At 35.3% G+C, this 13952-nt stretch overlaps 1 protein-coding gene across 9 annotated transcripts in view; it reads left to right on the top strand.

The window, feature by feature from the left end:
• Nucleotides 1-13952, top strand: part of UBE2D3 (ubiquitin conjugating enzyme E2 D3) — a 28331-nt gene that overhangs the window by 8453 nt on the left and 5926 nt on the right. For 8 of the 9 annotated variants that reach the window (XM_027598542.2, XM_027598537.2, XM_027598538.2 and 5 more), the window contains exons 3-6: nt 5744-5807; nt 5895-5926; nt 12505-12582; nt 13769-13874. In XM_027598542.2, the coding sequence (XP_027454343.1) occupies nt 5744-5807; nt 5895-5926; nt 12505-12582; nt 13769-13874 (280 nt within the window). Of the gene's footprint in view, nt 1-124; nt 290-5743; nt 5808-5894; nt 5927-12504; nt 12583-13768; nt 13875-13952 lie in introns of all 9 variants that reach the window. The other variant, XM_027598539.2, reaches the window with a different exon arrangement.

Genomic DNA, 13952 nt, shown 5'->3' with positions numbered 1-13952 from the left:
GGAATGGTCAGACTCCTTACTGTGTAATTATGTACCTCCAGATGAGAACACTCGTGGCTTAAGCTGTACTTCTGGTGCCTTTTAGAGAGATTTGCTTGACTCCTTATCCTATGAATCTGTTTAGGCTTTTAACTGGAAAGGAAGAGTATTTCTAAGGAAGAAAAGGCCTGGGTTCTCATGCTAGCCAGGTGTGCAGGAAGGTTTCAGGAGAAGCAGTTCAGAGGAAGATGATCCAAAAAGAAAATTCCCTCCAGGAGAACACACCATGGCAAAGAGATGTCTAACTTTGGTGAGGTTTTATTTTTTTATGTCCTTGTATGCCCTTGGTCCATTTTAGTGTCCCTTTACCATGAATGGAGCCATTAGCAGCTAGTGTGTACCAGTCTCCCTGCCAACCTCTTTGCTATTGTAGTGGTCTTAATAGTTGGCCAAGAACCCACCTTAATAATGCTGGCCTTGGGGAAAGAGATGGTCAACAGTATGAAGACTTTACAGGTGCTAAATATGAGCTGTTCTCTCTGGTCCTTGCCACTGTTCTCTCTACTAGAAAGCAAAGAGCTCACGGTTTCAGTTCTTCATGTAATTTTACAAATTGTTTTTGTCCCTAAAGCCTATGAAAGTTTAAGGTTTAAAGTCATTTCATAAGGTTAAAACCAAAGGCAAAATTACTTTTGAAAATTCTTTGAGTAGGTGCTTCATTGAAAATTGATCTTAAGTCCAGTAAGTACACCTTGAGTAGAATAGAAAGTTGGGTTGGTATAGTTGAAATTTTTTTCTTCAGTTTGCCAAATGCCATATCAAATTTTTAAAATACATCTTTGATGTAAGGACACCCTTTAGAAAAAGCAGCCATTTGAAATCTATCCCTAGACCTCTAATTTTCAAGTGTCTACTAGATAAACTAAAGCTTAGTATGTCCTACACTTGAATGCAATCTTTCCCCTAGTAGGGATTCTGATGTAGAGTAGAAATAAGGCCTATTTCCGTAAGATTGTTGTAAAGGTAAAATGCTTGTTATTTAAGATCTTTTATCATCCTTAGTGACTTAGTTCTCGTGTTCTTCTTTCACCTGAATTACTGCTATAGCTTCCTAATGTAGTTAACCTATTTCTCTGTTCTTTGTATTAGGGATTCCTACAATATGGGGATGAGTCTGATACCCCACAAATTAAAATTTTGTGCGGGCTTATGTGTATTTGGGGGGATAGAAGGGCCAGTAAGTTACTCAGTCTTAGAAGTCCTTGTTATAAAAATTTAAGAGTCAACGTTCTGGACAATACATGTATAGAGAGAGAGATACATAGATATAGGTCTGTGTAAAGGTTCATAGTTTTTTCTCTTAAAATTTGAAGACCTGCAAAACAATGCTATATGTGAAAAAGATACATATCTAGTAGTGTATAAAAATGTGGAGAAGCCAAATTTGGGATAATCTGTTACCTTCTGTGGGGGAAAGGGAATGGAATTTGAGGAGTATGTGAAGGATCTTCAGTTATATCTGCAACATTTTTTTTTAATATGAAGGTAGTGTAGTAAAAATGTTAAGCTTTATTTAACAGGTTGGGTACACAGATTCATGGGTACTTTTAGGCTATGACCTAATAAGTTAAAAAATTAAAAGCATTCCTTCTAGTGTACTATTGGCCAGTACATTTAAAAAAAAATAACCACATTGGATTTGTCTTATTCCTGTTTAAAAACTATCCATGGTTCGGGGCCCTTAGGTGGCTTAGTTGAGCATCTGACTCTTGGTTTCAGCTCAGGTCATGATCTCATGGGTTGTGAGATTGAGCCCCATATAGGGTGCCCTCTGTGCACCCCTCCCTCCACCCACGCTCCCTCACTCTCACTCGCTGTCTCAAACAAGTAAGTAAATCTTAAAAAACAAAAACAAAAAAAACTATCCATGGTTCCCATTGCCTTTAGGATAGTCTTTGACATATTCAAAGCTCATGAAAGATCCAGCCATGGTTAACCGTTGTGGCCACATGCGCTGCTTCCTTACCTGTACCCTATTGTGTTTCTGGTACGCCAGACTATAAGCAAATTTTTGTGTTCTTTCACACCCTCAACTTTGAGTTTCTCTATTTGGAATGCTTATCCCTCTCCATCAAGACCTAGCTCAGTTGTCACTGTTTTTAAACCTAGGCAAGGTTAGTGGTTACATTTTTAGGATTCACAAAGCATTTGAATGCCTTTATTTTAAGCACTTAAGTTGATGAAATGTAGTTTTTTGTTTTTGCATTGTGCCTACTTTATATTAGCTCAGCCTGTTGGGAAAGGCATTCATGTTTTATCTTGGTATTATTCAAGCCTAACCTGCTGGACACCAAAAGTGCAGTCTTCCTATAAGTGAATAAATGTTTTGATGGTGAAACTTTAATAGCAGTATTGCACTTTTCATTTTAGAAATGGATTTAAATTAATCTCTGGTTTCTGTGATTAGATTAAAAGTTTTTTTTTTTTTTCTTTTCAAAGATTTTATTTATTTGACAGAGACAGCCAGAGAGGGAACACAAGCAGGGGAAGCGGGAGCGGAAGAAGGAGAAGCAGGCTTCCCACAGAACAAGGAGCCCAATGCAGGGCTTGATCCCAGGACCCTGGGATCGTGACCCGAGCCGAAGGCAGATGATTAATGACTGAGCCACCCAGGCGCCCCAGATTAAAAGTTTCTAGACAGGACACATGACTGCTCCCTCTAGCTTAATTTTAAGACTGCTTCATTTAGATTTCTTTCTTACATGTTTTTCAAAAAACAAGACTTGAGCATTACATTGTGCTTTAGTGGGATAGGATAGTCTATATGGGTCCCAGTAGCTCTCTACTTAAATGGGTCTCCTCACTCTTGAGGTTTTCTCCCGCCTTGGATTTATTAGAAGGAAACTGGAGTGGTTAACGATCAAAGGAAACAGCTGTAGGAACCCAGCGCAAGCTACAACCTCAGGGACTAAAATGGCATGTGTATATGCCAAGTCAGCTCTTACTATCTCTGCTGCTCAATGTGGTCTCTTTTTCTTTGGATTCACCATGTAATTTCAGGGCACATGCCTTCCAACAGCTCTAGGTCACATCCTTACAGCTCCTGATTTAGAGAAGGAAGAAGTGTTCTGGCTTTAATTTGAAAAACCAGGCAGAGATGGATGGACTTCATTAGGTCAGGTCCTGGCTTAAGTTACTTTCCAACCCTTTGAGCTAATCAGAGGCTGAAGGAACAAAGTTCTGTGATTAGCCTTGTCTGAGTAATGGGTGATTGTCAGCTACCATTAACCAAACACCATTAACTACAATCACATTTGGAGTAAAGGAAAAGCGTTTTCATGAAAGCAGGTTAAGATATTTATTGAGTAGACAAAATGTCTTATATATAGGAGAGCATTTTAAGATGACTTGTTACTATGCTTTCTCAGATTTTTTTCTTTGCTAAGATACTATTGTGTAATCTCATTTGGTTATGCTGTGGTCATAATAATGTCATGAGAATTACTTGTTTTCTTAGAGGTGAGTGCTGGTACATGATTTGAAAGACCTGTTTTGATCCTTAAAATAACTTTGGTCATTTTTTTTTCCAGTGTTGCATTTAACGTAGATTTTAGTACGTAAGGTAATTGGCCTAATTTTAGATCTTTGGTGATTACTTCAGAGGTGTCTTGATCATGGAAAACTTGAAAAATAAGGCACTTAGAAATTATTTGAGAATAAGATCCTGAAATTATGGGAGGGAAAAGCTGAAATTAGACCTTCACTCTAGAGTAATAATGCTGGCATATAAAGGCTTAATGATTTATAAATATTTTGCTTAAAATCTTGTTTTTCTATAAGAAATATTTTCTTATATTGTTCATAATTAAAATGTAATTTTCAAATGGATGTTGATATGTCCTTAGATCAGCTTTATAGATTCTTGCAATTGTATTTATAATGAAGTTGTTTCAAGGTCACTTGGGTATTTTGTTAGATCAACCTATCATTAGATTGGTTTTTATTTAAAAATAATTGCTAGATTTTTTTTTCAGGCATTTAAACAAATAAGTACATAATTTGGGATAGATCACTGTAAGAAACTAGGAGGTAAATCTTTGTGGAAAAAGAGGGAGAGGGTGGTTTGGAACAGGTAAGTTGTGTTGGGGGTGGGTGTTGGTTTTTTTTTTTCTTTTGAACCCTTTTGTTCCTGAAGGAGAGAGGGAATTCGACTGCATAAGTTAACTTTTATGTTTTTTTGGTGGGCCAGTTCAACAGAACTTGTTATATAAGCCTTGGAACAGGAGAATTCTGTTCATAGCAGTTAGACTAGACTACTTGATTCTTACCTACAGTAAAATATTTATGCCTTTGAGATGATAAAGTAGATTCCCATTATAACAAAAGTGGCTGATTGAAAACTTAGCTGGCCCATGAAAAAATAATTTGCTTGATAGTGGATAGTCAATTCAGGTTGCAAGTACATTTCTATTTTTATTCAAAATATAGTTTTCAAAACTTGGTTCAAAATCATTTGATATTTTGTGAGGGTGTTTGTTTTTGTTTTTAAGCTAAAAACCATACATAGTTTCTTTTAACCATTTGTTTAACTTCCATTCAAGAGTTTCGGTAATTCTGATGAGGATCAGAAGTGGTTGGAATGAATTTTCTCCCATTTTAAAATGTGCTGAACATATGAAGGTTTATTTACTAAGGCAAGCAGAAATGACCTGATCTTCCATTATCCTAAGATTGTGAATCCTGGGATCTCTGGCTGTTTTGATAATATTAAAAGCAGATGTGGTGTATCAGAGCAACCTCCCCCCACCCCAGTTTTAATTGAAATATAATAGACCTGTAATGTTTTCAGTTTTAGATATACTACATAATGTCACATTTTGTGAAATGATTACCACAAGGACAGCTCTTCTGCATTGGTTTTTGTTGTTGTTGTTTTAATGGAGTGAATTTGGATTAATCACTCCTGAACAATCGGCTATTTCCTAAAGTGCATTTTGACCATATGATAGAGGCAAATGTTTGCTCTAGTTATCTTCCTGCAGTATTGTATATTCCCTGTCTTTCTTAGAAGCCCACTATAACCTCATGGGTTTGTAAATCCCTACAGAGATTTGTATATAGGTATACAGATAAAGTTATATCCTCTTAAGTTAAATTTTCTTACTACATTATCCATATTTGTTACGTACAAGTCATGGAAGAGCCAAGTACATATTTGTAAATACGAGGTCAGATGGAATTTTGGAAACTGCATGTTTCACAACGAGCAAACTTCAGGTTCTTCCAGAGTTGTAATTTTACTCAACATTGTATAAAAGACATGGTTGAGTTGCAGGAATAAGATCAAACCAAAAAGGGATACCTACCTAGCCCCATGAGAGATTTTTCAAGTGGAAAACGAGGTCTGCGGTTAGTATGGTTCAGAAATAACAGGATTTAAGATAATAGAAACGGCGAGGGCCTCTGAGATGTCCAGAAGTTCAGCACACAACATGAATATTGAGAACTGCTTTGTCTAAGTTCTTAAGCCATGAAAGTATCTGATAACTTTTTTTATTTGGACGCCTTTTGTTGGTATAACAAAAATTTTCCTATCTATGCCTACTGTCCCAAGATCTGGACTATGGCTACTTAGGCTTTCTCTCCCAGAATTTATTAATGTGAATTCTGATTATATGTTCCTTAAAGAATGGGGTGAAAATTCTTTGTTTCCTTACTTTTTTTATTATGGTTACATGACCCATCATTTTCTGTTTTGGTATAGGAACTTAGTGATTTGGCCCGTGACCCTCCAGCACAATGTTCTGCAGGTCCAGTTGGGGATGATAGTAAGTAACTCTCAAGTTGATTTTAATGGCTAATTTCAGAAAAGCTTGTACATTTTTAGATAACAGTTTTGTTTTGTTTTTCCCTAGTGTTTCATTGGCAAGCCACAATTATGGGACCTGTAAGTATTAAGAATTAAAACATTTTGCTTTTAATTAAAAATTCAACATTGACCTAGTTGTATTTAACTTACATTTTATTACATTGTAGTACTGTTTTGGAATTGCCATAGTTGTACTGTTTTTGAAAGACATAACAATTTAATGAATTAGTCATTTGTTACATGTGCTATGTGTCTGTCCCTGTATTCAGGTTCTGGAATATAGCATCTCTGACCTATCAAATATTTTTTCACTTTATCCTAGTTTTTCTTTCATAGTAATGTAAAGCTATGTCACAGAGCTTCCCTTTACTTATAGAGCCAATTAATTTATTGACTCTACCATGGTGTTACTCAAAGATCTTATTCCTGTTGCTGCTGAAAATCTAAGTTTTTGTTGTATTTTGATGTTTGATTCTTTATAGAACCTTAGTTTTTTTACAAAATTTGAATATTTTTAGGTAGAAAGTGATATTTTGAATACAGCAAAATTCCTTTCTATCCTGGGTAGATAAGAAACTGTATATGCTGGATAATTGAATATTCAGAATTATGGATACCATCTAAGAATTTCACAGAATTAGAGCGCAGTAAAACAACCTGGGGTAAGACTGTATCTTGCACAATACTTAATATTTTTTTTTTACTTGGAAGGCACTTTAGGATTTCTATTCTTAAGTTATATGTATGTCTTAATCTGCACACCCCCCCTTGGTGGTTTAATCTCAACATAATGTCAGTAATGTACTTGGTGAGATAATGGTCAATAGATAGATGTCTGTCATTCTAAAAGAAGAAATGCTCTTGGAAAAGTTAGTAAGTTTTTATTCTGTAGTTCTGATTTTGATAACTAATTTTTTTTTTTCTATCTCAGTCAATGTGATCCCCCACTGTGTGCCAACCATTAAGGATAGACATGGTCCCTTTCATTCTTTAGGGAACTTAAAATCTACTGGGAGAGACAGGATATTTTAAGTGTGATAAGTTGGGAAGCAACTGATACATAAATGAAGTGCTTAGTGAGAGAAATTTTCTGGGAAATCATAGCAGGGATGATTGAGTTAGAGTAATTATGAAATGTTAGGACCTAAAGGTGAGATTGTGAATCAACCTAAGTTAAACTTGGTGTGGTGGTCGTGGTGGTGGTGGCGGTAGTGGGGGATATTTAGCTTCTTAATTTTATCCTAATTTAAGAAACCTCACAGAATTGTTCACTTCCAGTTACCTCAAGGACTGTTTTTACTGTTGTAAATTCTATTTTGCTTTAAAATATTTGGTAACAGAATCGTGATTTATTTAAAATACGTAGTTAACTTAGTGTGACTTTTACCCAGTTTGGTCCACAGAACATTTTGAAAGTTGGCAGTCTTTGCAAAAAAAGCCAGACTAGACCTTCATTCCACAGCAGTAATGGCTTGGGATGCAGTAGCAGCTACCTCCCTTTTTTATATGAGTTTGTGTCTCAACACTATTCCTATCCACTTCATTGTGCCTACCTAGATTCTGTAGGCCCTTGCCTTTGTCGTTCCTAGAATTTTCTCATTATAGATAACCAGTTTTCAAAGCAGAGTACTCCGTAAAATACATTAACATTTCTACCAAATAAAAGCTCGTCTTTGATCCAGATAGTGCTTTAAGATGACCTCATTATAAAAATTAGTTATCATTATTAATAAAGCACTAAAGAGTTGGTAATCAAGACTTCTATGGTGTGTATAATAAACCAACTCTTTGCAACCAGTGTGATATTTTTCTGCTGGACTTAGAGACTTCACTGTTTATTGAACTGTCTTTCCGAAAGGTAAGGAATATACTTAGAGTAAATGAAAGTGAAGTGTGAGTAGTTTATACTAGTAATTTTCCAGAGAATAAAAGAAGATTGCTTATCCTGACCTTTTTGTAGCTGTTCACCTGATTTGCTTTTATTTTCAAAAAACATTTTTCACTTGTTTATGCCTATTTCAGATTGTGGCTGTTCCCTGTAAATGTTTTTCAGCAACCTTTTAATGTGTATTTAATGATAGCTCTGCTTTTAAAAACAAATAATTGATTATCAGAACTATTTAAATTAAATATTCCTTGATTAACAAAAGCAAAAACTATAAGCACTTGTTTAGATGCCAGTTTGCAAATAGTTAATAGTTATCCTTGTGGAGTCATCAATGAAATAACTCATTCTTATTTTGGCTTTTGATTACATTTTTGTGATAAAACATCACAGTTCGATTAGATAAATAATTGCTTTATTTTGTTAGTATGTGACATGCAGATTGAATGAGCTAAAACATAGGGCCATTGGTGGCATAACAATCCATGTATTTGCAGATTTGCTGAAAGGATAAATGGTGACAAAAGTACTTTTGCTTTGGAGTACTTCTTAGGTCAGTAAAAGTGATCGGCAGTATCACATAACTAAAGGCTCCTAACAAAGGAATGGAGCATCTAATTTAAGTTTTAATACAGTTAATTACTGAATTTTAGCGTTCGATAGTCTGGAAATGTTCTTGATCATTAAATTTATGAGGCAAGATGCTTCTTTCTAATAACTAAGTTGGCTGATTCTTTCCAAAGGTAGGATACTTTGGAAGCGCAAATACTAATAAAAACTAAACCCTTAAAGGAATTGACATAGCAATGCTGGCTATGTGGTTTTTTAAACTTGGTTGTTTTTATGTTTTTGTTTTTTTTTTTTTGTATTAAGGGTAGTTCCCATTAACAATTGATGCAGTTAGGAGAAATTAACTCATCTGATATTTGTACACTTGATTTTTCTTTAATTGGAAATGGAGCTGACAGAAAGATGTTTTGAAGTTATTTGGAGAACCACACTGACTTCCACCTAATCTTTGATACAGTCATGGAAGAAAGTACCATTTTTGGGTAATATAACGTAATCTTTGGCAGCCTGAGCAAAATCAGCTGCAAAAACCATTTGGTCAAATAATTGGTTCATAGGTATTATCTTATTGGTCCATAAGGGTTATTTTTCAACTTAAGTGTATTCAGTTCTTGCAAAGGCTAATGATGCATGACAACTCTTCCCTTCGGTACATTTTTAAGGAACTTTGTAGTCTAGAGGAAGAGGAAAATAAAAATAAGTAAGTTATATAAGTATGTTGGGTAGTCATAACTGTGTTGTATAGAAAGGTATAAAAGAAGGGCAACAGGCATATTGAGCTAAATAAAGGGAAGGCTGTATTATCTTTTTAAAGACATTTAAGCTTGTTATGGATCCTACAGTGTAGGTATGGTCCTAGAGATGAAAAAGATAAGGATATAGGTAAGAATATTTCAAGTGGAAGAAATAAATACTAGGAGAAAAAGGAGATGTGAAATATTTTAAGTGCAGTAAGGAGGGCATATTCAGGAGAAGAGGTGGAAGATGAGACCAGCTACATTGGTGGGAAGGAGATCATAAAGCACCTTGTGTGTACTTTTACCTTGAAAGCTGTGCTAGATTTCAAGCAGGGATGTAACTTGTGTTTTAGGACAACAGCATTAGGGTAAGGGATAAATTAGAAGAAAAAAACAGTGAAGGCAGGAATACCAGAAGTAAGCCATTGCCATAATATAAACAAAAGATAGTAAGATCTTGAATGGAGTAGTGGCAGTGAGCATAAAGGAGAGGAAGCTAGTTGAAGAGATTTTTAAGGATCTTTAATAACTACTCTGATCGGTGATCTGTTCCTGGTTTGTGGTTTGAGTTTTGGACACATGAGACATCCAAGGATAAATATTTATAGGCATTTGAATATATATGTCCTGGAATTAATAACTATACTAGAGAAAAATTCAAGTATGGGTCAGGAGATAGAAGCAGAAGATGGATCTGGGGGAATACCAGCACTTAATGGTTGCCCTAGGGGAGGAGTACAGACACTGAGAAGGAGCAACTTCTGACTGTAAATTGGAGTTAAAACCAGGGTGTAGAAGGTGTCTAAAGAGATCCAGAATAAATTCTGAATTTCTAAGACTTAGGTCAGTTTACTGATCAAAGTATTCTTCTTTGTTTTCGTTATTTTGTTTGCTTTCAATTTATAATAAATTTGATACAGAGCTTCAGTTTTTTAGATAGCATACTTTGGTTACCTCTGGATCTTGTGGTTTTACCAGTTTTTCCTCTTTGTGTTGATGGAACTGTAGTGTTAAATTGCAACACTGAAATATTTTCATCCCTAAGTTTTTTTTTTGAATAAGTGAAAAGAAATTTGGCTTTGCCTAAATCTTAGCATTAGACTGCCTTTATTCAAAAGCAGTCAGATACAGTACTTGTGATTGTATGAAACTTGGAATAAAAACTTAGAACTTTGGTAATATGGTTTTATAAAAATTTTTACTGTTTAGTAGGAGTACCCTCAATAGTTCATTATACACTGTATAAACATTTTCCATATTAGTCTGTTTTGTAAAATTATGCCATTTGAAGCATCTGTTCCCAGTTAATGTAGCTGTTAACAAAGGTATGTTATTTAATTCAGATCATATTCTGTGCTTTGATTTTTTTTATATACCTTTTATATGCTGCTTTGCAGTCTTATTTTTTTGAATTAAAATTTTGTAGACAATATGAAAAGAAAGGACTTTGAAGTAAGAAGGACACAAATTATAGCTCTTCCATTATACTAGTTGTATGTTTCTTTGAACTTTATTCTTCATCAGTAAATTGACATTTTTCCTTCCAAGTTGCGGGTATGCCCTGTTCATTTTTCATAATATTTGCAACATTTTATTGCACATCTCTTCTTCACCAGAATGTTTGCCCATCAGGATAAGAAATTCTTCTCCATGTCCCTTACATATACCTGATCTACAGAACAGAGTTAGATTTTTTTTTTTTTTAAGATTTTATTTATCAATTAGAGGGAGCACGAGCAGGGTGAGGGGCAGAGGCAGAAGCAGACTCTCTGATGAACAGGGAGCCCAATGGGGGGCTCGATCCTGGGATTCCAGGATCATGACCTGAGCCGAAGGCAGACACTTAACAGACTGAGCCACCTGGGCATCCCAAGAACTGAGTTAGATTAATTCAGCTGTTGTTTTAACTATTTCACAGAGGGCTGGGAATTAAATGAGCTGTATTAAAGTGTCAGATCTGGAAAAGTTTTTGCTTTCCTGACATCCAGAATGGGCATAGTAAAAGGCTTATAATTAGCACTGTGCACATACTCTCTCTAATGGAGAGGAATGGATGTTGGTAATAACTGGGTTACTGTAAATTGTTGAAGACATCACCAGGTGGCTTCTTTGCATATCAGAAGTAGTTAAGCAGTTTTCATGTTTTCAGCTTTTACCTTAAAGTTTTTGACGAGGTCACTGACTTTTGTCCTCACTCTGATCCATTTTGACCAGTGTTCTTCATAAGACCTGGGTTTCAGTCTTGGTTCTTACACCACTTGTATGCCTAAATTATTTCTTAAGTCCCATTTTTATTTTTCTGTAAAATGGGAATACAGTGATCTCTTTTTCCTGCTATTGGTTAAATTAAATGTAAAATTCTACCAAGAATTGTTTCCTAAATGTTACTAAGAGAGTTCTTCATACTCAGATTATAATAAGCAAAACAACAAAGGAGGAAGAGTGCTGCTATAGCTTGAAAGTGTGTTTTTCTGTTGAAGTGGAAGAACAAACGTTGCACATTGTTTTCCAAATCTAGTAATCCTGTGTATTGATTTGTTGTGGCGAATTCAGTATGCTTTTGAAAAAAATCTTCCATGCTTTTGGGGGCGCCTGGATGACACAGTAGGTTGAGCATCCAACTCTTGGTTTCAGCTCAGGTAGTGATCTCAGGGTCCTGGGATCAAGCCCCAAGTCAGGCTCCATGCTTAGCAGAGTCTGCTTGAGACTCTCTGGCCCTCCGTCCTGCGCACGTGCGCGTGCACACGCACACACACTAATCTCAAAAAACAACAACCTTCATGTTTTTAAATGAGAATGTTGAGGGGTGCCTGGCTAATTCAGTTGGAAGAACATGTGACTCTCAATCTCAGGGTCATGAGTTTGAGCCCCATGTTGGGTGTAGAGATTACTTAATGAACGTTTTAAAGAATGAAAATTCTGAGGAGCCAGTTGGGAATTAAACTTAATTTAAAACCTATTTTGTTTTTGTTTTGCTTCTCCTGTTGAAGGTAGTTATGGGTTACCCTGCAATAGCCAACATTTTGGTTTGCCAAAAGTGACCAGAGTGGTGTGTTGAGGTATAAAGCCCATATGTGTGTATATGGCTTTCATTAGAGGAAATAAATATAAGACCTTATTTTCAAATTCAGGTTTGATATATAGTACTGTATATAGACTTTACTGCCAAGTATACTTTGTGAAAATCAGCATCTAGAACATTTGGTTTCTGGTTAATTTTTCAGTTCTTTGGTGACTTACATAAAATGGGGTCTAAGTAAATAAGGGTTCATTGTTCTATAGTAAATTTTGATTGTGTAGTTTTTAGTAATATGAACTGAATTGTGGAATAATTTAGACTCTTGCAGCATAAACAGGTAATCTTGGCTCATGTTAAAGAAACGCTTAGAAAATAGAAATGTTGCATGAATTATTTAGGTGTAATATTTTAAATATCAGAGTTAAGCAAATTTTTCTTTTCACAGAATGACAGCCCATATCAAGGCGGTGTATTCTTTTTGACAATTCATTTTCCTACAGACTACCCCTTCAAACCACCTAAGGCAAGTATTTGCCCCCAAAATCCATTAGTAAATAAGATCTGTGCATTATTTCAGAGGAGTAGAATATTCTTAGAAATCAAGGTTCTACATAAATAAGGCTAAATTGGGGATGTGTGTATATGTAGAGAATAAGAATAATTAAGGCTAAATATATACGTATTGAGTCACCAGTCCAGAATGCTGACTTTTAACCTTTAATTAAGAGAGCAGTTAGACCTGGATTTGAACTTTGTAAATGGAGATAAATACTGACTTATCCTTAATGTTGCAAGACTGATAGATTAAGTGGAAGTTTTTTCCACCGTTTATTTTGCTCATACAGATTTGTATTACTAACCTTTGTAATAGTAGGCTTCAAGTATTAGTTTCCTGTGCATTTGCCCATATTGTTGCAGCTTATGCTACGTTGTTGGGGTTCACATGGGCTGTCTTTCAGGGGTTTGCATTTGCATATATAATAATAAACTATCAAAACTTAGGGTTGCTTAATGCACTGAGGTGCCTGGTGTACAGTTATTAAAAGCATAAGGTCCTTGACTCTTCAGAGCAATTAACATAAAGCCAACCTGTATGAATAACAATAGAAAATAACAACGTTGGCACTTCAGCCATCTTTGTAATCCTGTTACAGGTGCAGTATAATAGTTACTTTAGATGAAACACTTGTGCGATCAAATTTGTATTTTATGTACAGTGGAAATGCAGACTAAAACACATACCTTTGTAACTTGATACCTTAAATGAGTTGGTTTATAAATTTGGTTTACATTCTGAAGTTCCTTTATTTTTTAATGAATGTTGATTACTGTTCACAGTGCTGTTTTTGATACTGAAGAGCCAAAGTTAACCTTCAGAATATCCCATCGTATCATTGATAGTAAAATTTTTGCCACAAAGTTACATTTTCCATTTTAATTAAAGAGAGGTGGCCCCTGAAAGATCTTGATCAGAATATACAAAATTGTTTCTGTAATTTTTAGTCCTTTAATGTGTATAAGTAGGTTTCAGCCATTTGAGAGTGTGAGAATGTGTGTGTGCGTGCGTGCGCATGTGCATGTGTGTGAAACACGCCATGTGTGTGAAACACGCAGTGTTGTAAGCCTTGCTTGAAAGTCTTCTATTTCAGATTAGAATGTTTATTTTTACTTGGAGAAAAATACCTAAAATTTTTATTTATTTATTTTAGGTTGCATTTACAACAAGAATTTATCATCCAAATATTAACAGTAATGGCAGCATTTGTCTCGATATTCTAAGATCACAGTGGTCTCCTGCTTTAACTATTTCTAAAGGTAAAGTATTTTTAGAGTCTTGAGCTGCTCTGACTTTCTACTTAAAGGAGTTTGGGGCGCTTGGGTGGCTTAGTCGGT

This window comes from Zalophus californianus, chromosome 2 (genome assembly GCF_009762305.2).
Source record: "Zalophus californianus isolate mZalCal1 chromosome 2, mZalCal1.pri.v2, whole genome shotgun sequence".
In the NCBI taxonomy this organism is placed as follows: domain Eukaryota; kingdom Metazoa; phylum Chordata; class Mammalia; order Carnivora; family Otariidae; genus Zalophus; species Zalophus californianus.
This window is presented reverse-complemented; position numbering and strand designations above follow the sequence as displayed.